Source organism: Hypomesus nipponensis, chromosome 1 (assembly GCF_054491055.1).
Source record: "Hypomesus nipponensis isolate SF chromosome 1, ASM5449105v1, whole genome shotgun sequence".
NCBI lineage: Eukaryota > Metazoa > Chordata > Actinopteri > Osmeriformes > Osmeridae > Hypomesus > Hypomesus nipponensis.
In genome coordinates this window covers 11,349,131-11,375,934 of record NC_140361.1, presented here as the reverse complement: position 1 = coordinate 11,375,934, position 26,804 = coordinate 11,349,131, and the positions used below count along the sequence as shown (strand labels likewise).

General features: G+C 49.1%; 3 protein-coding genes across 8 annotated transcripts; 2 read left to right on the top strand and 1 right to left on the bottom strand.

Annotated features, from left to right (window-relative positions):
* The first annotated feature begins 60 nt into the window (after positions 1-60).
* On the top strand, positions 61-20,922 carry med12 (mediator complex subunit 12). Of its 5 annotated transcripts, none has more exons than XM_084691785.1 (44): positions 61-215; positions 1,216-1,320; positions 1,427-1,618; positions 1,946-2,105; positions 2,350-2,525; positions 2,809-2,919; positions 3,240-3,512; positions 3,679-3,825; positions 4,023-4,122; positions 4,243-4,379; positions 4,764-4,895; positions 5,325-5,451; positions 5,660-5,889; positions 6,028-6,087; positions 6,211-6,381; positions 6,576-6,720; positions 7,589-7,707; positions 7,837-7,980; positions 8,124-8,287; positions 8,411-8,542; positions 8,684-8,911; positions 9,022-9,166; positions 9,267-9,387; positions 10,778-10,888; positions 11,023-11,136; positions 11,252-11,388; positions 12,738-12,917; positions 13,251-13,322; positions 13,451-13,611; positions 13,823-13,984; positions 14,361-14,472; positions 14,743-14,832; positions 14,999-15,108; positions 16,474-16,609; positions 16,870-17,019; positions 17,132-17,500; positions 17,694-17,841; positions 18,057-18,268; positions 18,472-18,546; positions 18,691-18,917; positions 19,093-19,270; positions 19,493-19,723; positions 19,926-19,995; positions 20,164-20,922. In XM_084691785.1, the coding sequence occupies exons 1-44, from the start codon at positions 114-116 to the stop codon at positions 20,199-20,201; spliced, it is 6,504 nt and encodes a 2,167-aa protein (XP_084547911.1). In that variant the 5' UTR covers positions 61-113; the 3' UTR covers positions 20,202-20,922. The 5 variants fall into 5 exon arrangements, with proteins under 5 accessions (XP_084547911.1, XP_084547836.1, XP_084547762.1 ...); XM_084691710.1 differs by having other exon boundaries at positions 18,057-18,259; positions 18,694-18,917; positions 19,914-19,995; positions 20,164-20,611; XM_084691636.1 differs by having other exon boundaries at positions 18,057-18,259; positions 19,914-19,995; positions 20,164-20,611.
* Positions 20,912-23,209, bottom strand: mars2 (methionyl-tRNA synthetase 2, mitochondrial). The gene is made up of 3 exons (XM_084691891.1): positions 22,719-23,209; positions 22,305-22,639; positions 20,912-22,157 (listed from the first exon to the last, which is right to left on the bottom strand). Exons 1-3 carry the CDS (start codon positions 22,978-22,980, stop codon positions 20,964-20,966), a joined length of 1,791 nt encoding a protein of 596 aa, XP_084548017.1. The 5' UTR covers positions 22,981-23,209; the 3' UTR covers positions 20,912-20,963.
* Positions 23,210-23,319: 110 nt separating this feature from the next.
* Positions 23,320-26,762, top strand: LOC146302552 (magnesium transporter NIPA2). Of its 2 annotated transcripts, none has more exons than XM_084691188.1 (6): positions 23,320-23,563; positions 24,002-24,134; positions 24,257-24,313; positions 24,686-24,776; positions 25,009-25,169; positions 25,366-26,762. In XM_084691188.1, exons 2-6 carry the CDS (start codon positions 24,002-24,004, stop codon positions 26,025-26,027), a joined length of 1,104 nt encoding a protein of 367 aa, XP_084547314.1. In that variant the 5' UTR covers positions 23,320-23,563; the 3' UTR covers positions 26,028-26,762. The 2 variants fall into 2 exon arrangements, with proteins under 2 accessions (XP_084547314.1, XP_084547396.1); XM_084691270.1 differs by having other exon boundaries at positions 23,320-23,625.
* The last annotated feature ends 42 nt before the right edge of the window (positions 26,763-26,804 follow it).

The window sequence follows — 26,804 nt, the reverse complement described above, 5'->3', positions numbered from 1 at the left end:
CATCAGTGAAGTGAGGTATGATGGGATGTTTGAATTGTTCCGTCTCTAACGGCGTCCTTCCGGCTTCCAAGACTCGAACGGAAAGGGGAAAGCCTAGGCTGTGATGCCGCTGGATGATGGCTGCTTTCGGGATCCTAAGTTACGAAAACCGGCCCCTGAAGCGGCCACGACTTGGACCTCCGGACGTTTACCCACAGGACCCGAAGCAAAAAGAGGTGTGTGCTTTTGTTATGTAGTGCATATATATATTAATGCCATAGTTTTGAACAGTAACGACGTATTTCGAAAGAAGACCCAGTATCTACGACGTATGGCTAGCCAGCTAGCTGGCTACAAAGTCTCTCCAGACGGCTCAGGCCTTTTAGCCAGCCGCTAGCGGTACTAGACGAGTCCCTAGCCAGTAGGCTATCTACAATAACAATGAGCAGCATCTTGGTTTGTCAAGCTTGCTGAGCTACATCACCTCAAAAACATCACCATGCAGTTATCCTGCTTGTTCGCTAAACTATTGCGTCCTAGCCATTTTGTTTTAGACATCTTATTGTAATAGGTACATATTTATTGATCTATTTTTTTACATTTCCCATCGGCTAACGAGAGCTAGCAAGACTAACGCCAGAAAAACATGACTTCCAAATCATGTAGCTAAGCCACAGTACCCAGCTAGCTTGATGCTTTTGGCTTTGCTAGCTGGTGCTAGCTTTCAACCTACTCACCAGAATATATGATAGTTATCTTCTCTAGCTAGCTTTTGCTTATGGTTTATAGCTCGGGTGTTATTATCTCATGTTGCACCTTATTGGTGTTGCACAAATCAAGACTACTAGCAAGCAAATTTACGAACAGGTTTGCTTACTGTTGTTTTGCTCGGATTAAAATGTTCCAGTTAGCTCTAGCTAGTTAAACCAACGGTAATTAGGTCTAGCCAACATCGACTGTCAAATGTCTTTGGCAAAAATTTGTCTTGTGGGTATTTCAGGGGTGTATTGCTAGCATGCTACATAACCACGGTTAACATATCTGAAATAAAGGATTAACTTACTTGGTCATCCTTGATATCACATCAGTATTAAGGCCACTAAGTACATAAATCATCTTGGAAACTGCAGCCGTGAGAGTGCAGTTTTTACACATTGACATTGCATGTAGTGGTGGTTTGGGTTGTGCTTGATGCTTCTTCAATACTAGGGAATAACTTTATCATCTTTATTTCAGGATGAATTAACTGCGTTGAATGTAAAGCAAGGATTTAATAATCAACCAGCAGTATCTGGAGATGAACATGGCAGTGCAAAAAATGTTAACTTCAACCCCTCAAAGGTAACTAGTTTCCAAGTAGCAATATATCAGTTTCCTTTTCAAATTGTTAATAAACCTATGCATCATGCAAATAAGTGACCATTGCGGAATGCATTTCCCCCAACAGATCAGTTCAAATTTCAGCAGCATCATTGCAGAGAAGCTGCGATACAACACATTTCCAGACACAGGAAAAAGAAAGCCACAAGTTAACCAGAAGGACAATTTTTGGCTTGTTACAGCGAGATCACAGAGCTCAATCAATAACTGGTTTACAGACTTAGCAGGGACCAAAGCTCTCACCCAGCTGGCGAAGAAGGTAGGATTCTGGACCACTCCTGTAAATCAGTAAATAGATTTGACCTATGAGCGGAAGTTGTATCCCAAGAAAATCGACTTATTATGTGTAATGGATGGAACATTGCAGGAAGAACTTTACATCATGTTGGTACACCTCTGTGTTGCTCCTAGCTTGTTCGACTGTGAATAACTGGTGTGGGGCATCTTTGACGTCAAGTTTTCCTTGCTATGTAAAGACATATGAGAATTGAGAAACCTCAGAATTCTGCCTGACATTATTATCATGTTGTTGTGTATAGTGCAAACACAACATGTGTTTTAAAAGCTGGTTTGATGTTGTGTACAGGTGCCAATTTTCAGCAAGAAAGAAGAAGTGTTTGGCTACTTGGCAAAATACACAGTCCCTGTTATGCGTTCAGCATGGATGATTAAAATGACCTGTGCATATCACGCTGCCATCACAGAAACAAAAGTCAAGAAGCGGCATGTGATTGACCCCTGCATAGGTAAACAACCACATAACAGATCGTCTGTTAGACAGGCATTGATTTAGTTTCACGAATGAGATCATAAGGGAAGAAGCTGGGGGGGAAAGTGATGCCTATTAATAGTTTACCATTGTCTAGTACCCTGACTGTCTCCACTGCTCTGTGAGAAGATAAGATTAGAAGAACTCTCCCAGGGGTTTGTGCAGCTGTGCGTCTCAGGACTACCCTCAGGGAAGCATTCAACCCTATCCTCTGTTTGCAGAATGGACTCAAATTATTACTAAGTACCTGTGGGAGCAACTCCAGAAGGTGGCTGACTTCTACCGGCAGTCCCCCAGCCAAGGCTGTGGCTCCCCCCTGCCGGCCACCCCTGCTGAGGTGGAGACAGCCATGAAGCAGTGGGAGTACAACGAGAAGCTAGCCATGTTCATGTTCCAGGTCAGCACGCCCTTGCATCCATCTGGCTCCTCATTACACAGTGTGTTTTTTCCCATGGCTGATGTGGTCGGAAAAAGTAAAGTAACTATTGTACATCGTCTAGCTGTAGCGGGCTTTGTCGAATATTTTGCAATGTGGCTAGTAAATGTAGGCTGTTTCTTGACTCTGACCACTGAATTACTGTTGAACTATGCACTTTTCATCTTTGGTCTTCTATATATGTACTATTTGTACATAATGTAAATGTAAAGGCCATTGTTAATAATAAGATGTGTGTGTCCAGGATGGCATGCTAGACAGACATGAGTTCCTGACGTGGGTGCTGGAATGCTTTGAGAAAGTCCGGCCTGGTGAAGATGAACTTCTCAAACTGCTGCTGCCGCTCCTGCTACAGGTGCACCCATATCTCCATCTGCATCCCCTTCAGATACTTCCTCCATCTGCATCCCCTTCAGATACTTCCTCCATCTTCCTCTCCTTCATAAACCTGCTCCATCTTCCTCTCCTTCATAAACCTCCTCTATCTACATCCCCTTCATATACCTCCCCCATCTTTATCTCTGTAATATCCCTCCATCTTCTGACTGGTTTAATTCCGGTTATTCATAAAGCACAGCTCAATTTGGACTGAATTTTGAAATGCTGATTAAGTTAATGTAACAATACCATTGACCTTCAAGGAGGGTGACGTTTGGATTCTTCGTATCTCCTCAGTACTCAGGGGAGTTTGTGCAGTCGGCCTACCTGTCGCGGAGGCTGGCGTACTTTTGCACGCGTCGCCTCAACCTGCTGCTAAGTGATGGGAGTCTGGGGCCAGGCACAGGAGGACACCCGGCCCATGGCATCCTGGCCCAGCCAGGCAACGCCCTGCCGCCCACGCCAACCTCCCAGCCGGCGGGAGGGAACCAGCCCCAGACGCCCTTCACAGACTTCTACATCTGCCCTCAACACAGGCCCCTGGTGTACGGCCTCAGCTGCATGCTCCAGGTACACTCACCCGCACTCATTATAGTCCCGCATGGTTGTGTGAGATGGCGGCGGATGGCGATTTCGTACGACAGGCCTCGATTTGCATGCAGTGGCAGCGTTTTGCACGCCGCGAATGCTCGGCCGGGTTAGTCACGCTGTGTGCTTCTGCCGGTGTCTTCCTCAGAGTATCGTGCTGTGCTGTCCCAGTGCGCTGGTGTGGCACTACTCTCTAACAGACAGCAGGAACAAGACGGGCTCTCCCCTGGACCTGCTGCCCATCGCCCCCTCCAACCTGCCCATGCCGGGGGGCACCATCACCTTCACACAGCAGGTCTGCGGGGGTTCACATCCTTTGCTTCAGGAACACTCGTGGCTCTAGGCTCATGGCAACACCAGTAGATGTAGCGTAGCCTAAGAATGACCGGACGACCTGAAGCATACTATTGTTTTCTCTGCTGGTCCTCGTATGTTTATGGCCCTGGCTGGCAGGGCTGATATCTTATCTGCTCGTGTACGGTTCAACCACAGGTCCGTGCCAAGGTGCGAGAAATCGAGGAGCAGATAAAGGAGAGAGGCCAGGCGGTGGAGTTCAGGTGGTCGTTTGACAAGTGCCAGGAGACAACTGCTGGTAAGGACACTTAATAAATAGGACCTCAGTTGAGACATTTGACAACCGTTAAACAAGCATTTTATAGCAGTTCTAGTAATGAGTGAATTCATTCTGTACTTGTTCCTGGTCTATCTTTAGGTTTCACCATTGGGAGGGTCCTGCACACGTTGGAGGTTTTAGACAACCACAGCTTTGAGAAATCCGACTTCAGCAACTCCCTGGATTCTCTTTATAACCGAATCTTCGGTTCGGGCCAGAGCAAAGATGGCCACGAGGTAAAAGGTTTTTCGATGTGCAGTGGTTGCATTTAATTGAGCTCACAATCACTAAATTCAGTATGATATGACAAGGCAAAATGCCAAGTCTAAGTAGAAGGCTAACAATTACAAAAGCATTTGTCACAATGCCAAAATGACCTTTACAAGAGCCAGACAGAATCTCTGGACTATTCTCTGTGTCAATATTGTTATAATATTGGACTTTAACAATAAACAGTGGGAGTTTTAGGAGGGTTAGTAATGACTGAACTGATCATTTGCAGAAGCAGGTTTCAACGGCCCCGAATCCTGAAATTGCTCTCGTTTGATCAGGCGTATATTTGGAGGGGCCCGTCCCACTGAGCTAAAGGAGCATTAACAGACGTGTGTTTGTTTCTGCAGATGTCCCCTGACGATGACGCAGTGGTCACCCTGCTGTGCGAGTGGGCGGTGTGCTGTAAGAGGTCAGGCCGGCACAGGGCCATGGTGGTGGCCAAGCTGCTGGAGAAGAGGCAGGCTGAGATCGAGGCTGAGGTGAGACTCCCTGTCCCCTTCTCTGTCACGCTCTCAACGCTCCATGGCAACGGGTATCGGCTCCCTGTTAGTCCACGGTGGCACATTCACAGTCACTGATGTGAATCTTTTTGTCGCTTGTCTAAGCACTCTGAAAGGTGGCATGCCTCCTAAAAAAAAAAAAAAAAAAGTGAGGATATTGGAAACCTTTTTTGCTGATGTATTGCCTAGTTTACCCAGTAGGTCCAAAGGGCTGTTTCTCTTTGAATGCTTGTCAGCTTTTCACAGTGCTTCTGTAAATGGGTTATTAACACCCTCACTCAGTAACAGCTGTCGTGGACAGACTGTAACCCATAGTGTTAAAACCCAACACAGACAAAATGTTTATCGTCTCTCACGGTGGTTCTGACACACCTCGTGGTGTCATGGTGTGTGTGTATGTGTTTCCAGCGGTGCGGGGAGTCGGAGGTGGTGGATGAGAAGGGCTCGGTGTCGTCAGGCTCGCTGTCTGCTGCCACGCTGCCCGTGTTTCAGGACGTCCTCCTGCAGTTCCTGGACACCCAGGCGCCCACCCTCAGTGAGTGCAGCCTCCATCCTCCTAGTCTGTTCCCTCGGCTTTGTTTACTCCTTAACCTCCTTACCCGGGCTTATCGGGACTGCTGTGGTTTGTGGTTTTCAAGCTTCGGTGGATTCGATGAAATAAGCCTTGTTGTTTGTGTTCAGTGCTTTGCGTGGAGAGTGTAGTGACAGTGAATGTCTCTCTCTCTCTCTCTCTCTGTGTTCAGCCGAGCCGGGGAACGAGAGTGAGAGGGTGGAGTTTTCCAACCTGGTCCTGCTTTTCTGCGAGCTGATTCGCCACGACGTCTTCTCACACAACATCTACATGTGCACGCTCATCTCCCGTGGTGACCTGGCCTCCGACTCCCACCTGCCCCGCCCCCGTTCCCCCAGCGACGAGCCCTCGGATGAATCGGAACGCAAGGAGCAGGAGGCCGGCAACAGTGGCAAGATGGAGGCACGTTGGTTGCATCTGCTGTCGTTTGATGAGGACACTGACGATGATGTGTCATCTGCTGTCGTTTTACTGTGCACTGTACAACAGCCTGGCTGGGGGGGGAAATAACACCAGCTCTTTCTTTCTCTCCTGTTTCAGGACGCTGGTCTTTCAGAGTCCATGGAGATCGATCACAACTCCAGCGCTAACTTCGATGAGGTAAGTCCTTTTCCTAAAATGTTCACCCTGGCTCCGCCATGTGATCTCCATCCACACGGCAAAATCTCTTCCGTCTGACGCCTTTTGGTAACCACGGAAACCCCTCCTCCTGCGGTCTTGCAGATGTTCTCCCCCCCGATGCACGAGTCCAAAGGCAGCCCCTCTCCCGAGAAGCCTGCCCCGGAGCAGGAGGGGAAGGGCGGCAACAAGGACAAGGGTCTGGACCCCGTGTTCCCCCTGGTGTACGAGCAGCCCCGCCACATCCAATACGCCACTCACTTCCCCATCCCTCAGGTAAGCAGCACTACCACGCCTCACAACCCCGAGACGGGGATGCCTTCATTCCATTTAGCAGGAGAGAGGGGGGTCTTGAACCCTGTGACCTCTTGCTCTGTAGTCATTTCCCACTGAGTTCACCCATCACCAATAGGACAGTAGGACAGTGTGTCTAGGGTGTGAGCTGGGCCTCACTGTCCCTGTTCCCACAGGAGGAGAGCGCCAGTCACGAGTGTAACCAGCGCCTGGTGGTGCTCTACGGCGTGGGCAAGCAGAGGGACGAGGCGCGGCACGCCATCAAGAAAATCACCAAAGACATCCTGAAGGTGCTCAACCGCAAGAGCACGGCCGAGACAGGTAAGCTCCCACTGGGGGAGCGCTCGCTCTCTGACTGATGGAACAGCTGATGCCACTTCCTGTTTCCGTTCCCTTTCTGAGAGCCTGTTCTCATGCTGGCCGGAAGTGACCCGCGCGGTCGGCTCCACTTTCGCTTCTCACTCGTGTTTCAGGTCGAGATCGAGTTGCTTGTTCTTGGAACGGGGAGAGTGTCGTTGCTGCAGCTGTGTTCGATGAGGATGTTGCTGTTCAGTTCAACAGATAGTCGTGTGTGTGTGTGTGTGTGTGTGTGTGCGTTTGTGCAGGCTTGAATGTTATCTTGTTAACATTGTGGAGATGAATGCGGTCATCTCTGTTGTTAACACATATCTGATCCTTGACTTCCTAGTTCAACACTGGCATTAGCAACTGTCATATCTCCCATCTGCACTCTTTCTTTGCCTTTCATTATAAAATGCATCCCCCCTCCCCCCCCCTTCATTACTGCCAGGGGCTCGCCTCACTCAATATTCATGTCGTCCTATTTCTATGCTAATAGCTCAGTCCACAATCACCCATTTTATCTTGTTAGCATACGACCTTAGCAGGCTGACTACAGGTCTGAAAGGTATAATGACACACACTTTTGCCTCTGTCACTCAAGCCCAGGGTATTCAAACTGATGATCTCAGGGTGACAAGCATTATTCATTTACACTTGCTCTCTTGGTTTTTGTGTCGAATTTTTTCAAATTCCAGAATGTTATTAGACTAATTCAATTTCTCTCCCTTGATGGAATTCTCTAACAATGGACGATGGAATTCTCTCTCTCTGTCTTTCCCTTGCTGTCTCTCAATCTCTCTCTCTGTCTCTGTCTGTCTCTCTGTCTCTGTCTGTCTCTGTCTCTCAGGAGGGGAGGAAGGACAGAAGAGGAAGAAGAGTAAGCCAGAGGCCTTCCCTACAGCAGAAGACATCTTCTCCAAATTCCAGCACCTCTCCCACTTTGACCAGCACCAGGTCACCTCTCAGGTCAGCACTCTCACCAGAGGGCCCCAAGTTATTCCAACTATGCTTGATATGTCCTCCCTGATATTTCCTCTGCGTTGGTGCAGACATGTGAATGCCCCTGTTGTTGTTTCCTGTGTTGGGTCCGAGCAGGTGTCCAGGAATGTTCTGGAACAGATCACCAGCTTTGCCTTAGGGATGTCCTATCACCTGCCCCTGGTCCAACACATTCAGTTCATCTTTGACCTCATGGAGTACTCCCTCAACATTAGTGGCCTCATAGACTTTGCTATTCAGGTACTTTTCCATCATCTGTCAGCAAGGATTGGAAACTGAATAGAAAATCTCTGTGGACATGTTACTTGATGTGGTTCCTTGTTTGTAAACTGCTTGCATGTCCCCTTATCTATGTTTGTGTGTGTGTGTGTTTGTGTGTGTAGCTGCTGAACGAGCTGAGCCTGGTGGAGGCGGAGCTGCTGTTGAAGTCGTCCAGCCTGGTGGGCAGCTACACCACAGGTCTGTGTCTGTGCATCGTAGCCGTGCTGCGCAGGTACCACTCCTGCCTCATCCTCAACCCCGAGCAGACCGCACAGGTGTTCGACGGGTAGGTCCGCCCTCGCCCAGCCTCCCCTCCACCCTCGAGGGAATAAACCCAGCCTGAATGTGGGAGGACGGTGTTCCTAACCTGATGAACTCTGTGTGTGTGTGTGTTTGTGTGTGTTTCCAGGTTGCGTATCGTGGTGAAGTCGGGAGTGAACCCAGCAGACTGCTCCTCGGCAGAGCGCTGTATCCTGGCCTACCTGTACGACCTCTATACCTCCTGCAGCCACCTCAAGAGCAAGTTTGGAGAGATCTTCAGGTGAGCCACCAGACCCCATCATGGTGACCACTGCAGACCACACCAGTCACTTGAAGCACAACAACTCTTTCATTCTGCATTCACAAATAATTCCAACATATTTATTTTCCTTTCTTTCCCTCCCTCTCTCCTCCCTTGCAGCGAGTTCTGCTCCAAGGTGAAGAACTCCATCTACTGCAACATCGACCCGTCCGACTCCAACATGCTGTGGGACCCCGTGTTCATGATGGAGGCCATTGCCAACCCCTCGGCCCACAACTTCAACCACTCCATGGTGGGCAAGATCCTCAACGACAGCCCCGCCAACCGCTACAGCTTCGTCTGCAACGTGCTCATGGACGTGTGTGTGGACCACCGCGACCCAGAGAGGCAAGGGGCACTTTCCGAAATCTCTCCCCCCCCCTCTCACAGGGTAAAGGCCTGGGTGTCGGGGCTGTGTGTGGGCTGGGGATGCTGAGCGTGTGTCTGTGTGTGTGCAGGGTGAACGACATAGGGATCCTGTGCGCGGAGCTGACGGCCTACTGCCGCTCTCTCAGCGCAGAGTGGCTGGGCATCCTCAAAGCCCTCTGCTGCTCCTCCAACAATGGCAACTGCGGCTTCAACGACCTGCTGTGTAACGTGGATGTGAGTCTGTCTGCCGCCCGGCCTGGGCTGACACGCTCGACGGTCTGCACACACACACACACGAATACGTGTTTGCTATAATGTGGTGTTTATCTCCTAGGTGAGTGATCTGTCATTCCACGACTCCTTGGCAACCTTTGTGGCGATCCTCATTGCCCGGCAGTGTCTGCTCCTGGAGGACCTGGTCCGCTGTGTGGCCATCCCCTCTCTCCTCAACGCTGGTGAGTGTCTCTTTCTCTATCTCCCATCCCCTCTCTCCTCAACGCTGGTGAGTGTCTCTTTCTCTCCATCTCCCATCCCCTCTCTCCTCAACGCTGGTGAGTCTCTCTTCCTCTCTATTTCCCTCTATTCCCCAACCCCCCTCTCTACATTTCTCTTTCCCTCCATCCCTCTTTCTTTTCTTCACCCCCCTCATTTTCTCCTCTCAGTCTCTCTCCCTCGATCTCTCTTCCACGCTCTCTCTCCCTCTGGGTTCCCAGACGCTGCCTCAGTTTCACGTCTGCGCTTCTCCTAAAGATCTATATTTAATCTGCCCAAAGCTCACAGCTAACAGGCATTATAAATGGGTTAACAGCACACTGAGTCCCGCCAATGGAGCTTTTGAAGAAACACCAAGCTCCATGATGCATCACTTCAGTCTGAAAGGAGTAAACACACTCTGTGTCTGATCTCTGTCCACATACACCCCACCCCCTCACACAGACACACACACACACACTCCCTTCAGCAGCCTCTGTGCTTTGTGCCAGGGCCAGGGAACTGTCCTCCACGGTCAAGCTGTCCTGCTCTCTCTTGCTCTCTCGTTTTCTCGCTTTCTTCCTCACTCACTCTCTCTCACTCTCTCTCTCTCTGCTGGACAAGGCCCCATTCAGTCATGTCGATGAGAACTGCTGTTGGTCTCCCTGCACGTGCCAGCTCCCAGCTTGTCTCGCCCTCTCACCGCTCAGCCATGTGTCCTCTCCTCAGCCTGCTCCATGCTGCCTTTTAGTATTCACACCTCACACTCTCCCAGGGCCCAGGGTGGGGAAGCACATTTCACGTTGTATTAATTGCCTTGTTGTGCAGAATTGACCATAAAGGCACACCATGGCCCGTTCCTTTGACAGTGTGTCAGCTATTTCACAGATGTGAGTGTGGGCTAGAGCTGGTGACGCATGATCAGCGTGCAGAACGCTCTGTGCTGGCTGTGCTATTGTTTTTTTCTCTGCGGAGAGTGCTGAAGCCAAGCTATGCAGAAGAGTGCTACCCTTGGCGTGGCACATTGCTTGAAATTCTCACAGAGCGCTGCGCTCAAAGTTCATTCATTTGAACTTTGACATTGGTTGCCCCTGACCTTTCTAAAACTCATCCAATGAGAACAGCTGTAGGTGACAAAGCCAGAAAGGACCCAATGGAAGAAAAACAAATACTTTGGAGTTTCAGAGTTTCCCTAACTGTATAACACAATGTTAAAAACTCACCGTGATCTTGGCACTATGCATGGCAAGATGTCAGCAGTCAGACGGGGCAACCGGGTTTGTTAATGGGCACATAGTTTACGAACTCTGCTAAATCCAATGCGTGTGTGTGTGTCTGTGTGTCTCTGTGTGTGTGTGTGTGTGTGTGTCTCAGCCTGCAGCGAGCAGGACTCTGAACCTGGAGCTCGTCTCACCTGCAGGATCCTCCTTCACCTCTTCAAGACCCCTCAGAGAAACCCCTGTCCCCAAGATGGTGCCAAGTCAGGTAGCCAACACAAACACACACACGCACTGCTGGCCACAGCCATACCTCCACGCCTCGGTCTCTGAAGCTGCCGAGTAGAAATATCTCGCTGCTCATTTGAAATACAATTGATTGCGTTTCTTGGTCCTGTTCAGATAAATCCTCGGTAGGGATCCGGTCGTCGTGTGATCGCCACCTGCTGGCGGCCTCTCAGAACAGCATTGTTGTCGGGGCGGTCTTCGCTGTCTTAAAGGCAGTCTTCATGCTGGGTAAGACTCCACGGAATAAGACATTTTCGCGACAAAATCCCCCAATTCACCAGACTGGTGTGAGCAGAGGAGGTCCTCCAGTGAAAGACCTCTACTTCCTGTTTCCTCCTCCCAGGGGATGCTGAGCTCCGTGGCTCGGGCCTGTCTCACCCCGCCGGCCTCGACGACATCTCAGGGGGACGCACGGTCTCCATAGAAACAGCCAGCCTGGATGTGTACGCCAAGTATGTGCTGAAGAGCATCTGTCAACAGGTGAGAACACGAGCACAGCAGAGCAGAGCACAGTCTCTCCCGCCCCGTACACTGATACAGTTGATCCCTTTATTGGACGCTTTCAATCACAGCAACATAGTGCATGAAGGAAGTACAGAACATCAAGGACCCAGAAGTGCCTCGTTCTAGCAGTAAGAATCTCCTACATTTCTAGATGTTTCTAAACGCTGCCTCCTCCATGTTGACGGCAGAGAGGGAGTTGACCACTAGCTGAGTGAAGAGGGAGTCTTGACTGTGTGGGTCACAGTTCAGGCCAGCGGAGAGACTGTCAGTTAGCCCAGCTGGCCTCTAATGACCTCAGGGCTGAGGTAGCCCAGCTGGCCTCTAATGGCCTCAGGGCTGAGGTAGCCCAGCTGGCCTCTAATGGCTTGAGGGCTGAGGTAGCCCAGCTGGCCTCTAATGGCCTCAGGGCTTAGGTAGCTCAGCTGGCCTCTAATGGCCTCAGGGCTGAGGTAGCCCAGCTGGCCTCTAATGGCTTGAGGGCTGAGGTAGCCCAGCTGGCCTCTAATGGCTTGAGGGCTGAGGTAGCCCAGCTGGCCTCTAATGGCTTGAGGGCTGAGGTAGCCCAGCTGGCCTCTAATGGCTTGAGGGCTGAGGTAGCCCAGCTGGCCTCTAATGGCTTGAGGGCTGAGGTAGCCCAGCTGGCCTCTAATGGCCTCAGGGCTGAGGTAGCCCAGCTGGCCTCTAATGGCCTCAGGGCTGAGGTAGCCCAGCTGGCCTCTAATAGCTTGAGGGCTGAGGTAGCCCAGCTGGCCTCTAATGGCCTCAGGGCTGAGAACACATCCCACTGTTTTAGTTTGGGAGCTTGACTGCTGCAGCTCGTGCTGCGCTGCACCCTGCCGTGGTTCAGCTTACAAAGCATCTGTTAAGCTCTTGAGAGGCCAGGGTGACCCTGACACCCCCCCCCCCCACGCCACACTCACACACACCCCGACCATTCCTATCAGATAACCCACTCTGTTTCAATGAGCAAATGGAACTCTTGCTAAAGGCCGCACAGGCTTTTAAGTCAACCGGGGCTTGTTTTTTAGAGCTTATGTGTCGAGTCATGTCGTCAGTGTCAGCTGCTGGAGCGGTGTAGCTGTCTGCAGCTGACTCACTGTGTTCTAGTGTTTACAAGGCCCTGGCCTCAGCTGTTGTTCAACTAAGCCTTTCACAAGGTACAAAAACAACTCTTAACATTTCTGGGGTCACATCTCTTCTCTGAACTCTCTCTGTTTCCCTGCTGTCTGTCTTCCCTTTCATCTCTACCCCCCCCCCTTCTTGTCTCCCTTTCTCTCTTCCCCTTCGTCTCTCTGTCTACCCCCCTCCCCCCGTCCCTCTCTCAGGAGTGGGTGGGTGAGCGCTGTCTGAAGTCCCTGTCGGAGGACAGCAGTGCCCTGCAGGACCCCGTGCTGGTGAACATCCAGGCCCAGCGGCTGCTGCAGCTCATCTGCTACCCCCACCGCCAGCTGGACAGCGACGAGGGAGACAACCCCCAGAGGCAGCGCATCAAACGCATCCTGCAGGTGCCCACACAGCCCCCCTCACACCCACACCCCGCACAGCGACGCCACGCACAGCGGTGCACGCACCGATACCCTTTAGAGGAAGCCCATGAGCAGATGTTAAGTTCATATCATTAAACTAAATGTATCCTGGTCACCCCTCACTGTAACAGACAAGTTACAAGGTATGTTCTTTGGCTCTCGTCAGTTCTGCCATCTCTTGACTGGGTCGGTGTGGCACTACTGCCATCCACTGGATACAGCAGGGATAACGTGCAGTCAAGAAATCAGTCAGTGAAATGTTGCCCCACTGGGGATGCTTCCAACAGCTGTCTCTCGCTCCTCTCTCTTCAGAACATGGACCAGTGGACCATGAGACAGTCCTCCCTGGAGCTGCAGCTCATGATTAAGCAGAGCACCAACAACGTAAGGCTCCTCGCTCTCCTTTCCCTTTTCCCTCCACCTCTCCTCTATCCTGTCCTCCCACTCGCACACTTCCGGGCTGTGGGGAGCGTGTGAGTAACTTCTCCTCTGTGCCCCCCCCACCCCCACAGGAGCTGTACTCCCTGCTGGAGAACATCGCCAAGGCTACCATCGAGGTGTTCCAGAAGTCGGCTGAGATGAACTCCAGTAACCCCTCAGGGAACGCCTCTGCCGGCGCGGGGAGCTCCGTATCCAATAGCAACAACGCCAGCAAGACCAAGCCGGTGCTGAGGTGGGCGTACAACCAATGACTCAAACCTGAATATTACTATAAGAAACACATCCATAATAAATAGCTCACATCATCAATGGTAAACTGTGAGATTTAACGATATGCAATTCAAGCCCTTGGTATGTACTAGTAAATGAAGGTCGGCATGAATGGAACTTGTAAGATGTTGGTAATGTGACCTGCACTCATACTGGTCCCGGCTGTCCTCCAGTTCGTCGGAGCGGTCCGGGGTGTGGCTGGTGGCGCCCCTCATTGCCAAGCTGCCCACGTCGGTGCAGGGTCACGTCCTGAAGGCGGCGGGGGAGGAGCTGGAGAAGGGGCAGCACCTGGGCTCCTCGTCCCGTAAGGAGAGGGACCGGCAGAAACAGAAGAGGTAACCAAAGGCCCTCTCCTCCACGGGCCACGCCCTGCTCCCGTACAGCTCTCATGTAGATAGTAGACGGATGCACCTCCATCCCTGCTCAACAGCTTGCAGGACTGTCCTCAGGGAACACCTGTCCTGCATGTTTTTGATGTTTCCCTGCTCCAACACACCTGATTCAAATGAATGGTCATAAGCAGGCTTCTGCAGAGCTGGATTACGACCCATTCATTTGAATCAGGTGTGTTGGGGAAGGGAAACATCTAAACATGCAGGACAGGTGTTCCCTGAGGAGTAGGGTTGGGAACCACTGTTCTAATGATGGAAGTTTCTAGAAGCGGGGTGACGTGGTGTGGTCTGTAGTGGTGACCGCCTGTCTTGTTCCCAGTATGTCTCTGCTGAGCCAGCAGCCCTTCCTGTCCCTGGTGCTGACCTGTCTGAAGGGCCAGGACGAGCAGAGGGAAGGCCTCCTCACCTCCCTCTACAACCAAGTACAGCAGGTACCTGTCTCTCTCTGTCTGGCCCTCACTCTGTCTGGCCCTCACTCCGTCTGGTCCTGTCTCCTGGCTCTCTCTCCCTCTCTCTCTCTCTTCCCTTTCTGTCTCTATCCCTCACTTCCCCTCTCTGTCTCCCTCTCTTTCTGTCTCCATCTGTCCCCCTTTCTGTCGCTCTCCCCCTCTCCCCCCTCTCTATGTCTCCCCCTCTCTCCCTCCATGAACGATCTTGCCCTTGAGTCATGTGACTGATGGCGGGATCTGTTGGCCCTCCAGATTGTGACTAACTGGCGAGAGGACCAGTACCAGGACGACTGCAAGGCCAAGCAGATGATGCACGAGGCGCTGAAGCTGAGGCTCAATCTGGTAAGAATCACACACACACACCTCCCCTCCAACCCTGTCATCATCAGAACTTCTTCAGGACGGATTGGCAAGGCCTCACAAGCATCATATATAATGTTGATGGTCTGTGGATAAGCCATGTGCTGGATGCTCCACTAAGGCACGTGTGTGTGTGTGTGTTCCTCAGGTGGGGGGGATGTTTGACACAGTGCAGCGCAGCACCCAGCAGACCACTGAGTGGGCCGTGCTACTCCTCGACATCATCAGCAGCGGCACGGTAGACATGCAGTCCAACAAGTAAGACACACACACATACATACACACATACATACACACATACATACATACATACATACATACATACGATGCATTTATTCATACCGTACGGTACGGGCGTCACAATACGGTGCAAGAAATTACACGGAGAATACACAGTATAAAAATAAATAAAACCCGCGTGCAAATTAAGTAATGTAATGCGGAACTACTGTTATATACTCGTATTCTTTAGGGACATCTAATCTGTAGCTCTAAAGCTCTGATTGGTGCCGCCGTGAGTCAGAGATAGGCTAGCAGCACTGAGGACGAGTATAGCGAGTGGTGGCGACCCCACGAGAGATAGAGGGAACACTTTGGTTTCCCATTCAGGTACAGTAGTACAGGCGAGAGACTGGTGGATGAGACAAGCACTGTGTGTCTCAGCAGTTGTGGGCAGTGACATGCAGTCTGGGTAGGCAAGGTAGGCACTGCCTACCCTGCCACAATTCAAACGTAAAAATGTAAAATAAGCAGTGCTTTTACTGTCCGTTCACTGCGGACGACAAGCGAAAGACTGACTTGCGCACTTCGATCCTGTTTTATTAAAAATGTACGTTGAAAAGCTACTGGACTACTGCAGCAAAAGGGACAACATGTTTTTGATCGTTTCAAACAGACTGGTATGAAGAAAAGATTGGCTATGTGGCTCAGCGGCTGAAAGCTACTGCTTGTACTGTTTACTGCGTTAACTGTTCTGACATATTTAATTAGGTAATCTGGCTTTCATAACTGCCTAGCCTCTTACTGACATAACCGCACGTTACTGGTTGTGGGGTATGTGAGTGGAGACACGCATCTGGTGTGTGCTAAATAACTACAAATATCTGACGCCACATAACCCAGGTGTACCTAGAACTGGAACGAGACAAAAAAACTGTCCAACTTCTCCTCCCTACAGTGCTTAACCAGCCATTAGATACACATACAGATAGGGCCCAAAAAAATCATGGACGCCATTGGAATTGACATGTCATCTTCAATGAGCCCGTATAGAGGAACCTGGTTTGTTTTGCTTTCCCCTCCATTGTACCAAACTTGTACCGAACTGTGATGTCTGAACCGTAGTATGAACCAAACCGTGACTTCAGCATACCGTTCCACCCCTAATACATACATACATACATACATACATACATACATACATACATACATACATACATACATACATACATACATACATACATACATACATACATACATACATACATACACATGTATATAGTAAATGCATACACACACAGAACATTGCCACTCTAGCTTGGAGAAAATCTACCTTCACTATGAGTATTATGAGTGTGTTAACCTGTGTCATCTCTCTGTCGCGTGCGTGTGTGTGTTTGCCAGTGAGCTGTTCACCACAGTGCTGGACATGCTGAGTGTGCTGATCAACGGCACGCTGGCTGCTGACATGTCCAGCATCTCTCAGGGGAGCATGGAGGAGAACAAGAGGGCCTACATGAACCTGGTCAAGAAGCTCAGGGTGAGGAGGGCCAGGGCTCACCACCGCTTTGAAGACTCAATCAACACTGTGTCCATTTCTTTGGCTTGAAGACACTTGTTGTGTCTACCAAGACCACAGATAGATGGTTAGGGGTCCGGACTCTCTGAAGTGATCATAGATGCAAGGCTTTTTCATCGATGGCTCAAACAACGCATCCTTTTGTCCTGTAGAGTTGTGAGTGTGGTCAATCAAAAGGGTATCTGTTTTTGGCTTACAAAGTGTTTCTCTGTGACTTGCAGAAAGAGTTGGGGGACCGGCAGTCTGAGAGCCTGGAGAAGGTACGCCAGCTGCTGCCCCTGCCCAAGCAGACCCGGGACGTCATCACCTGTGAGCCCCAGGGCTCCCTCATAGACACCAAGGGCAACAAGATAGCCGGCTTCGAGAAGGAGGTACCGTCCTTCACCTGCCACAGACAATCTGTATACATGTTTGCCCGTTTCCTGTTTTTAAGTTGTTTTTAGTAGTTTTTTTTTTAACCAATATAATTCCATCGGCCACCAGGGGCTCCAAGTGTCCACCAAGCAGAAGATCTCTCCCTGGGACGTGTTTGAGGGGCTCAAAAACTCGGCCCCTCTCTCCTGGGGCTGGTTCGGTACGGTCAAGGTCGACCGGAAAGTCACCAAGTTGGAGGAGCAGCAGCGCTTCCTGCTCTACCACACCCACCTGAAGCCCAAGCCCCGCACCTACTACCTGGAGCCCCTCCCCCTGCCCCCCGAGGAGGAGGAGCCCCCCACGCCCGTGCCCCAAGAACCAGAGAAGAAGATGGTGGAGGCCGTGAAGCCGGAGAAGAGCGTTCCGACCGTGCCCTCCGACTCCAGCAAGAAGAAATCCAGCAAGAAGAAGAAGACTCCCTCCACCAGCAAGACTGATGTGAGGGGGGGGGGGGGGGGGCTGAGCTCACAGTACCACACACAATGACAGTAGGGTAGGCTGACCAGGGTAGGCTGACCAGTACCAGTCAACTATTCTCCTACCTCCGAATTTGTGTGTGTGTTCAGTAATCGCTAATTGTGTCTATCTTTTGAAAGAAGTGAAATGTGACGTGTTGTCCTCGTATCCCCAGGACTACGTGACTCGTACACAGGGAGGAGGGCCCTATGGCACGGGGATGCCCCCTGAACTGATGGGCCAGCAGAACCACCCCTACAGCAGGATAGGCTACGGCCAGCAGCCCATAAGCATGTACGCCCAGAACCAGCCTCTTCCTCCAGGTCAGTCGCAATGTCCTCCATGTCATCACTAACACCAACCATCCACGCCTGTAGACGTTCTCCTCAGTTGGGGTAGCAGTGTGTGTGTGTGTGTGTGTGTGTGTGTGTGTGTGTGTGTGTGTACCCCTAGCCCAGCCACTGATCCATAACACTGACTATGAATTGAACAGCTACAGCTTTTCACCCCCACCCTCTCCTTCTCCCTCCCCCCACAGGTGGCCCTGGCCTGGACACGCCCTACAGACCAGTCCGGAACCCCCCCATGGGCACGCGGCCCACGCGGCCCAGCTACCCTGGCATGATGCCCACCATGCAGGGTGGCATGCCCGGCATGATGGGACTGGACAAGCAGTACCCGATGGGCTACAAGCCTCAGCCAAACTTACCGCAGGGCCAGATACTGAGGCAGCAGCTACAGGTCAGACTGGTGAGTCTGCAGTTTGTAGACTCCACTCTGGGGGGCGGTAATGAGCTGGATCTGGACTTAAACACAGTTATGGGGTTTCATTAGTTTCATTTTATGGCCTGATCTGAAGATATAATCACTGTGAATTATTTTCCTCCATGTGGAGGGTGTAGGCAAAAGTCTATTGGGAGGTTAGAGACTAACTTGCTCTCGTCTGCTTTCAGAACCAGAGCATTATGGGACAACAGCTGCGTCAGATGGTACCCAACCCCCAGTACACCTCCATGCAGCCCTCCCAGGCACGTCAACTCCACTGACCAGCAGAGGATTCCTTTAGAATCAATCCCTGCAACAACACAGAACCATCCACTTGTCACCAGCCTTGTCTTTTCATATCCCTCCCTCTCAATCTGTCTGCCGTGTTTGTGTTTTTTCTCGCTCAGCAGAACATCTCCCAGGGCTATACCACGTACGGCTCCCACATGGGCATGCAGCCTCACCCCACCCAGGGCGGGGGCATCGTCCCCCCCTCCTACCAGAGCTTCCAGGGCTCTCACCCTGGCAACAACCCGGCCGTGGTGGACTCTCTGAGGCAGATGCAGCAGAGGCCCAGTGGCTACGTCCACCAGCAGGCCCCAGGCTACGCACACTCCATGCAGAACACACAGAGGTCTGTACTTCTCTCCTTGAGGTTAGAAGAAAGGAGTGCCTGTCGGCCAGGTTCTAATGAACAATAGTGACGTCACTTATTGTCGTTCTTACGAGTGTTTAGAGCTGCTGCGTATCTGCAGGCAATGTGTTTCTGTGCTCTTGTTTCTCTCTGAGACGTTCTCTCTCTCCCCCAGGTTTGCCCACCAGCCCCTCCAGCAGGCTCCCATCATGCACAGCCTGGGCCACATGGGGGCCCAGGGGGTGCACCCGGGGATGAGACCCAACCCCTCGATGGCAGAGCAGCAGCAGCAGGCTCAGCAGCAGCAACAAGCACAGCAGCAGCAGTACCTCAGACAGCAGCAGGCCATCAGAGTACGCACTGGCTACTTCACACACACACAGCACCACTGGCTACCTCCGCACACACACAGCTCCACTGTGGACATAGGAACTGATACGGCAGACCAACCCAGGACGGTGGTTGAGGATAGTGTGCTATATCTCAGATGTATGCGTGGAATAACTTAACTTCCATTTGATATTGAAGTTTACTGTTTGCTCTAACTGAGTAGCCTATGTGTCGCCCTCATTCAGGCCCAACAGCAACAAGCTCAACAGGCCCAACAACAGCAGCAGCAGGCCCAGCAACAGGCCCAACAGCAGGCTCAGCAACAGGCCCAGCAGCAAGTCCAGCCTCAGCAGGTCCAACAGCAGCAGGTCCAGCCTCAGCAAGTCCAGCAGCAGCAGGTAGCTTCGGCCCAACCCCCAGCCCAGAACCAGAACCAGGCCCTGGGCATGCAGCCCCTTCCCCCTCAGCAACCGATGGTAGGTCTTACACAATACCTGAGACGTAGCACAAGGCACATCATATATCGTAGAAAATATTGTTTCACCATGATTCTTCTCCAATATTAAGGGAAAACCTTTTGTGAAAATATCTTACATGTTTATCTATACAATTCATGTAAGGATTGTAAATAGAAATGTTACAGTGCTTTCTGTGTGCTTGTCCCAGTTCCCTCGACAGGGCATGCAGCAGACTCAACAGCAGCAGCAGACCGCAGCACTAGTCAGGCAACTCCAACAACAGCTCTCAAGTAAGCCATTTGGACCGTTTTATCATTATCCTGATGAAAATGTAGGCTAGAAACGGTATATTACATGATCCAGTCACCTTCAATTATGTCATTGTATTAGGAATATTGCTACAGGGTGTGGATCTTTCACATCTCACAAAACCTTTCCTGTTTTGTTTCTGTCTCCAGATACACAACCTGGACAGAACACCAACTCATATTACTGATTGTGCTTGTGTAAATTAGTGTGTGTGGAGGATAGAGAGGACCCTGTATGTGAAAGTGTCCCCAGCCTGTAGCTGGGCAGACAGACGTCCAGTGCTGTGTGCAGGCTGTGTGTAGAGGAGTAGGCTCTTAGGAGGGAAACACTGCTATTAGGCCAAAAGGACAAGCGAACAGAAGCAGGACTCAATCACAGAGGCAACATGCTGTTTGATCCATTTCAATTTCAGTCATGTAATTATGAAATCCAAGGAGGGATTGTGCTGTGAAATATTATGATAATGGAGAACAATGGAAAGGTTTATGTAAAAAAGAAGTACAAGAAATTATAAGAATAATGCAATTTTTTTATTTTATTTCAATTTGTACAATTTTTCAGTTTCGTGTATTTCTCATTAAAAGAATCATGTCCGTTTTTAGGTCTTGTGTTTGTTACATTTATAGGATATTAAGGATGACTCCATGGACAGTTCCACTGAGTGCGCTATGCAGTAGGGTTTCCTGTCTCTATGGTGACTGACTACCAAATTCCCAACAGATTTGATTAACTCTCCATCTAATGAAAGGTGCATGTCTGTACCATTGACATGATTGCACTGCCTTAATGATGGTGTCAATGTGTGAGTAGATGATGAAACTGTGTCAGGCCATATCAATTACAAATATCCTTGAGACAGGCAGGCTGTGTAGGCTGGTTTCAAGAAATAAAATCACCTGATAATTTAATTGATTATTTATTCATCTCAAACGTTGACTTGGGTTACAGTTTACGATGCTTGTTTTTTGTCTTTCTTAGTTTTCTTCGGTTTCTTCTTATCTACGTTTGGTCTCTCCAAACGACTAAAAAGTACTCCAGTGTCAGTCCCCAGCACTCTCCCCTCAAAGCAGCACTCCCTTTTCCCATACTTCTCCAGGAAGTTGATATCCGCCCAGCTCCTCTCCCCAGGCCTCACCCCTAGCCTGGATAGCAACTTATCTGCCGTCTGTGGCACCACGGGCTGCAGCAGGGTTCCATAAACCCTGAGGCACTCCAAGGACACATGAAGGATGGTGTCAAGCCAACGCTGATCACTACTCTCCCCTCTGTCCAACTTCCATGGCGCATGTCTTTGGATGAAACTGTTTGTTTGCCTTACACAGTTGTTGATGGCCTCAAGCGCCTTGTACACCAGCATGTTGTCATAGTGCTGCTCTACCACAGCTGGTAGTCCAGCTACAGACTCCAGCATGTGGTAGTCCTCGGCTACAGCTCTCCCCTTGGATTCCCCTGATGATGCACAAGGGAAACAGTCAGCCCAGAACTGGGTGTACGTCTGGGCTGGGTTGAGAGACGGGGCTGTGCAGCGGTTCAGAAGACCACCCAAAGAGTCCGCCAGCTCCGAATTCAGCAGTTTGACCACTTTGTCGTCATCATAGTCGCAGTCAGAGTCTGGAACGCCCTGACGTAGGAGAAAGTACCTGATGCCATCAACCGTGAACCTTTGTGACCTCTCCTGGGGATCCACCACGTTCCCCAAGCTTTTAGACATTTTCTTCCCCCTGACCGTCCAATGAGAATGTACATGTATACTCTGTGGGAGGGGCAACCCAGCAGCCAGTAGGAAAGCCGGCCAATAGATGGCATGGAATTTCAAGATGTCCTTCCCCACAACATGATGGGCAGCACTCCACCATGCAGCGTGTGTGTGAGGATAGCCAGTAACCGTAAGGTAGTTGACCAGTGCATCCAGCCACACATAGATGGTCTGGTCAGGGTCACTGGGAACAGGAATCCCCCACTGGAGCCGGCTTCTCTGGCGGGAAACAGAGAGGTCTGGTAGGTCATCCTGCAGCCACTGGAGAACCGCCTGGTGGAAGCGGTCTGGCTGCACAGCCTTGGGATTGAACCTCAGCCAGTCCTGAAGCTGAGACCGGAATTCAGACAAACGGAAAAGGTAATTGTCCTCCTTCATCCATTCCACCTGCCACAAATAAAGTTATCAGTTACCTTGTGTGTCAGAAAGTGATACAAATAAATGCTTGGTATTTGTTTACAGTTTTCTTTACATTAGCCAACATATTTGATACTTAAGACATTGTTTAATCCATTGACCATTCATACTGTTTACCTTATGGCCACTCTCCAGTGATATCTTGATATCCTTCCCTGAGGCGTCAGTAGCATCGCCCACCTGGGATGGAGTGAGGAAGCTTTCATCCTGTGTCGAGTACCAGCCTTCATACTTCCCCTTGTAGATAAAACCCTTGGCTTGAAGAGAAGTCCAAAAGTGCCCCACCGCCAGCCTGTGCCTCTCCTCTGTAGTCCTAATATAGTCTGTGTAGGAGATATCACAGCTCCTAAAGAGTTGTTTGAATCTCTCGGACACCTCCGTGCATAATGTCAGGGGGTCTTTTCCGGCAGCATCTGCTGCCTGCTGAATTTTCAGGCCATGCTCATCCGTACCTGAAAGCAAAAAACGGCATTACCACAAGCCATCCATTTACTCTCAGTAAACATGTATTCCAGTCTATTCTGCATTTACCTGTGGCGAACTTTGAGTTGAAACCTTGCAGGAGTTTATATCTATGCAGGAAGTCAGCTGTCACAGCGGAGTACAAATGACCTATATGAGGCGCGGCATTCACATAGAAAATTGGGGTGGTAACGTAGTAGGTCTTGTCTTTCCTGGAACTATTTGTGCCCAGGTATCTCAACAGGAGTCTTTGATTTTGACGCGAGGACCCACTGGAAAGCAATCCAATTATTGCCTTTAAATTTCTGAACATAGAGAGATGGGTACTCATCCTGTCCCACCATTCCAAGATGAAACTTAAAGAATTAACAGTTCACATGAGATTCTTATAGTAAGTAGAACAGAGCTAGCAAGCTAGCAATAATTACAATCCTGTTTTAAGAAACCATCAATCCGTACCATTGGAAGAGCGGAAGACTCGGTGTTATTTTGATTGTACGAAAGAGGTCCACAGTTTCTAGTCAGCTACATGTAAAAGCCTATGGTAAAAGCACGTTTCAAGGTTAGATTTTCTTCCGGTTTGATCCCAGCCAATAGACCTATCACAAGTCAGTGTCATAACTATGACCCCGCCTTTTCCGAGCAAAATCCAATCAGATCGACATACACTTTTACTATAGACAGTTGTCAAAACACGAATTTACATTTTTTTTTTTACAATACACATATGTTAATGTTATACTCATTCAGACATATCAGAAAGTCAACCTACAGCGACGTTAATTCAGAGTGTTAGTGTTTATGCAGCACAGACAGGAAAAGAACAGGAAGAAGAGCCAAGTCCTGGGTGGGGGTTGGTCAGATGTTGCTGCGCTTTACTTCGCATAATCGAATGGGTTGACAACAAAATTAAGGTAAACTTTTAAAATCATGTGTGTATAAGCTGCAACATAGCTGGAAACAGTTCATCTAAGGGGTAAGGCGTGTGAACAACTACTTATTAAAACAGACGGGAAGTCTTGACTGCTTGCTTCAGACGATATTAGCTCAAAAGTTGCGTTTAACCCGTGTAATTATACACATCAATTTAAACCAATACCGATTCGTATTTTTTTAACACGTTTGAGATTGCACATGCCACTACTTATATTATAGTTTAGATAGCAATCGTATCAGTCGAAACTAATTGACAAGGCTATCATGAGCAACCTGAGAGCACACCCCCAATCATGTGATGGTGCAAAAAGTTTTGAAACAAGCTAACGCGAGCTAACGCTTCGCGGTACATCTGTTTTGCTGCCGTAATAGATAGATAATTGTTTTAGATTATTTTAACACGTTATGGTTTTCAGATGGAAGTGAATCGTTTGGATTTTTACATTGGCCTCTCTCTTGCTATGAGCTCGAGCATCTTCATCGGAGGAAGTTTTATCTTGAAGAAGAAGGGGCTACTGCGATTGGCTGGCAAGGGTTCTATGAGAGCAGGTACTGAACGCACCTGTATTGTATTGTATTCGTAACCTTATAAACCAAGCACTGTATAAATGATGCATTGCTTATTGCATTTTTATGATAAACATGATTTTCGTTTATTTATTTATTTGCAGGCCAAGGAGGCTATGCATATCTGAAGGAATGGCTTTGGTGGGCAGGATTAATTTCAAGTAAGTGTTATTTTAATAACTTTGTTCTAACATAAATGACAATAACTACAGTTGTGTTTCATGGTACAGTATGTGCTGTTTTCAATTTGTCAACCCTGTACTTACTTTGTCTACTGATTTTCGTCCATCACATTGTGGCCTTTGTTTTCAAAGAGAAAGGGAGGCTATTGTGGGTTTGGTATTTTTGCTGGTTGTGCTTTTGAGTTTATGCAACACCCACAAGTAGCCATATGGAAATCTTTGAAGTACACATTCCTAAAAAAACATTTGCATATGGAGGCGGAACAAGCAAAATGATAAAAACTCCTTTATATAAAAACAATTTTACCCATACCATCTACAGCATACTGATGTTGATCTCTTGCATTTCAGTGGGTGCTGGCGAGGCTGCAAACTTTGCTGCTTACGCGTTTGCCCCTGCAACTCTGGTCACACCACTGGGAGCATTGAGTGTACTTGTGAGGTAGATAAATGTGTATGACCACAGTTGTGATACTTACTCTTTGTTCTATTAACAGTCAGCACAGGGAGGTGTTATAATGAGATGTGGTGTGATCTCTTTCAGATCACACATTCAAACATTGCCATGCGTTGAAGGCCTTGCGGTCTCATTGACTCATCAGACAGTGTTTATTCTGATGATTTTAGCAAGACCTATCTTCATGTCTTGCTCCGCCTCTCACTCCTTACCCCAGTGCGGTGCTGGCCTCCTACTTCCTGAATGAGCGGTTGAATGTGCATGGGAAGGTGGGCTGCTTAATGTGCATCCTGGGCTCCACAGTGATGGTCATCCATGCTCCTCTGGAGGAGGAGGTGGCCTCCCTCAGCGTCATGGCTGAGAAACTCAAAGACCCAGGTACAGACAGCACACATCGCCGTCCATGCACAGTGTTCACAGTAACTACAACTTGAGAAGCAGCTGATCATGTGCGAAACCGCAAATATAATCATATTATAAATAATATTGCAGATCAACGCTGCTTGTTTAGCATGAATTCATATTTGAATTTGGCACCATTTCTTTTATTTGATCGTATTGTGATCTCTTCCAGGGTTCATCGTATTTGCTCTGTGTGTTGTGGTGGGCAGCGGGGTCCTCGTCTTTTTTGTTGCCCCGCGTTACGGTCAGAAGAACGTGCTGGTCTACATCCTGATCTGCTCCGTGATCGGGTCTCTGTCTGTGTCCTGTGTCAAGGGGCTGGGCATCGGGATCAAGGAGCTCTTTGCTGGGACTGCTGTCCTGAAGGAGCCTTTGTTCTGGGCTCTGCTAATATGCCTGGTGATATGCGTTAGCATCCAAATCAGTTACCTCAACAAAGCCTTGGACATATTCAACACCTCTATAGTCACACCAATCTACTATGTGTTCTTCACCACCTCAGTAATGGCCTGCTCTGCCATCTTGTTCAAGGAGTGGTTGAGTATGAGCACAGATGGGGTGGTGGGGACAATCAGTGGGTTCCTCACCATCATCTTGGGGATTTTTCTCCTCCATGCCTTCAAGGACATTACCTTCACCTGGGATTCTCTACCAGTTTACCTAAGAAAGCGTCCTGAGGGGTCACCCTGGAACCACCAGCCCTACATGGCCCTCCCCAGGCAAGAGAGAAAGGCAGAGGAGGAGGAGGGGAAGTCGGCCAGAAACGGGAGCTCCAAGGCTGGGTACTCACCAGAGAACTCCACCAGGAGGAACAATAGCTTTGTTGCCACTTAAAGCCAACCTGTAACTAAAGTTCTGACCATGGACTAGTTTTAGACCTAGATTTATGGTAAACCAAATAGACACGTAGGTCACATGATGGTTACTCAATCTGTAGCAACAGGAAATGGTTTTCTTTAATTTGCCATACACTCTTTCCGTAAGAACACTGTACTGTTGCAGATGTTATATGTCAATTTCAGTTTACTTTGTTGTATGTGCCAAAGTCTGTTCACTGGTTTTAGTAATTAGTCTTGGACATATATATATATATATTTATTTATGATAAACAATCTGAAGACATAGACATTGTAGGCTAATCAAATTGAATGTTTGTTCACAGTAATTTATACTGTTACCTTTTTACTGTTAAGTTTTATAAAGCAAAAGGGTTCTGGTGTTTCTCTTCCCATAACATCTGCACTGTTTCTTGGTAACCAATGATGTCATGGTGTGGTAAATGTAATCCTCCACCTTCCCCACCCCAAATGAACCTTGTGCCTTACTGTTATTTAAATACTTACTGTTCCATGTTTTGATACTTATACAAATGTGCCTTTGTTCCATACATGAAAGATGCATGATCTTGATAATTAGTATCTGTTGTAATTTCCTGACCATAGAAATTAATCCGTTTCTGAGAAGTATGTACATTAAAATGTAACATTTTTAGAATACACATTGAAAAACACATTTGTAACAACCTGTTGATTTTTATGTTTCTTTTTAGAATAAACATTTGAAACTGTACATCATAGAACCTGTGCATTCTAAAAGACAGAAAACTACAGA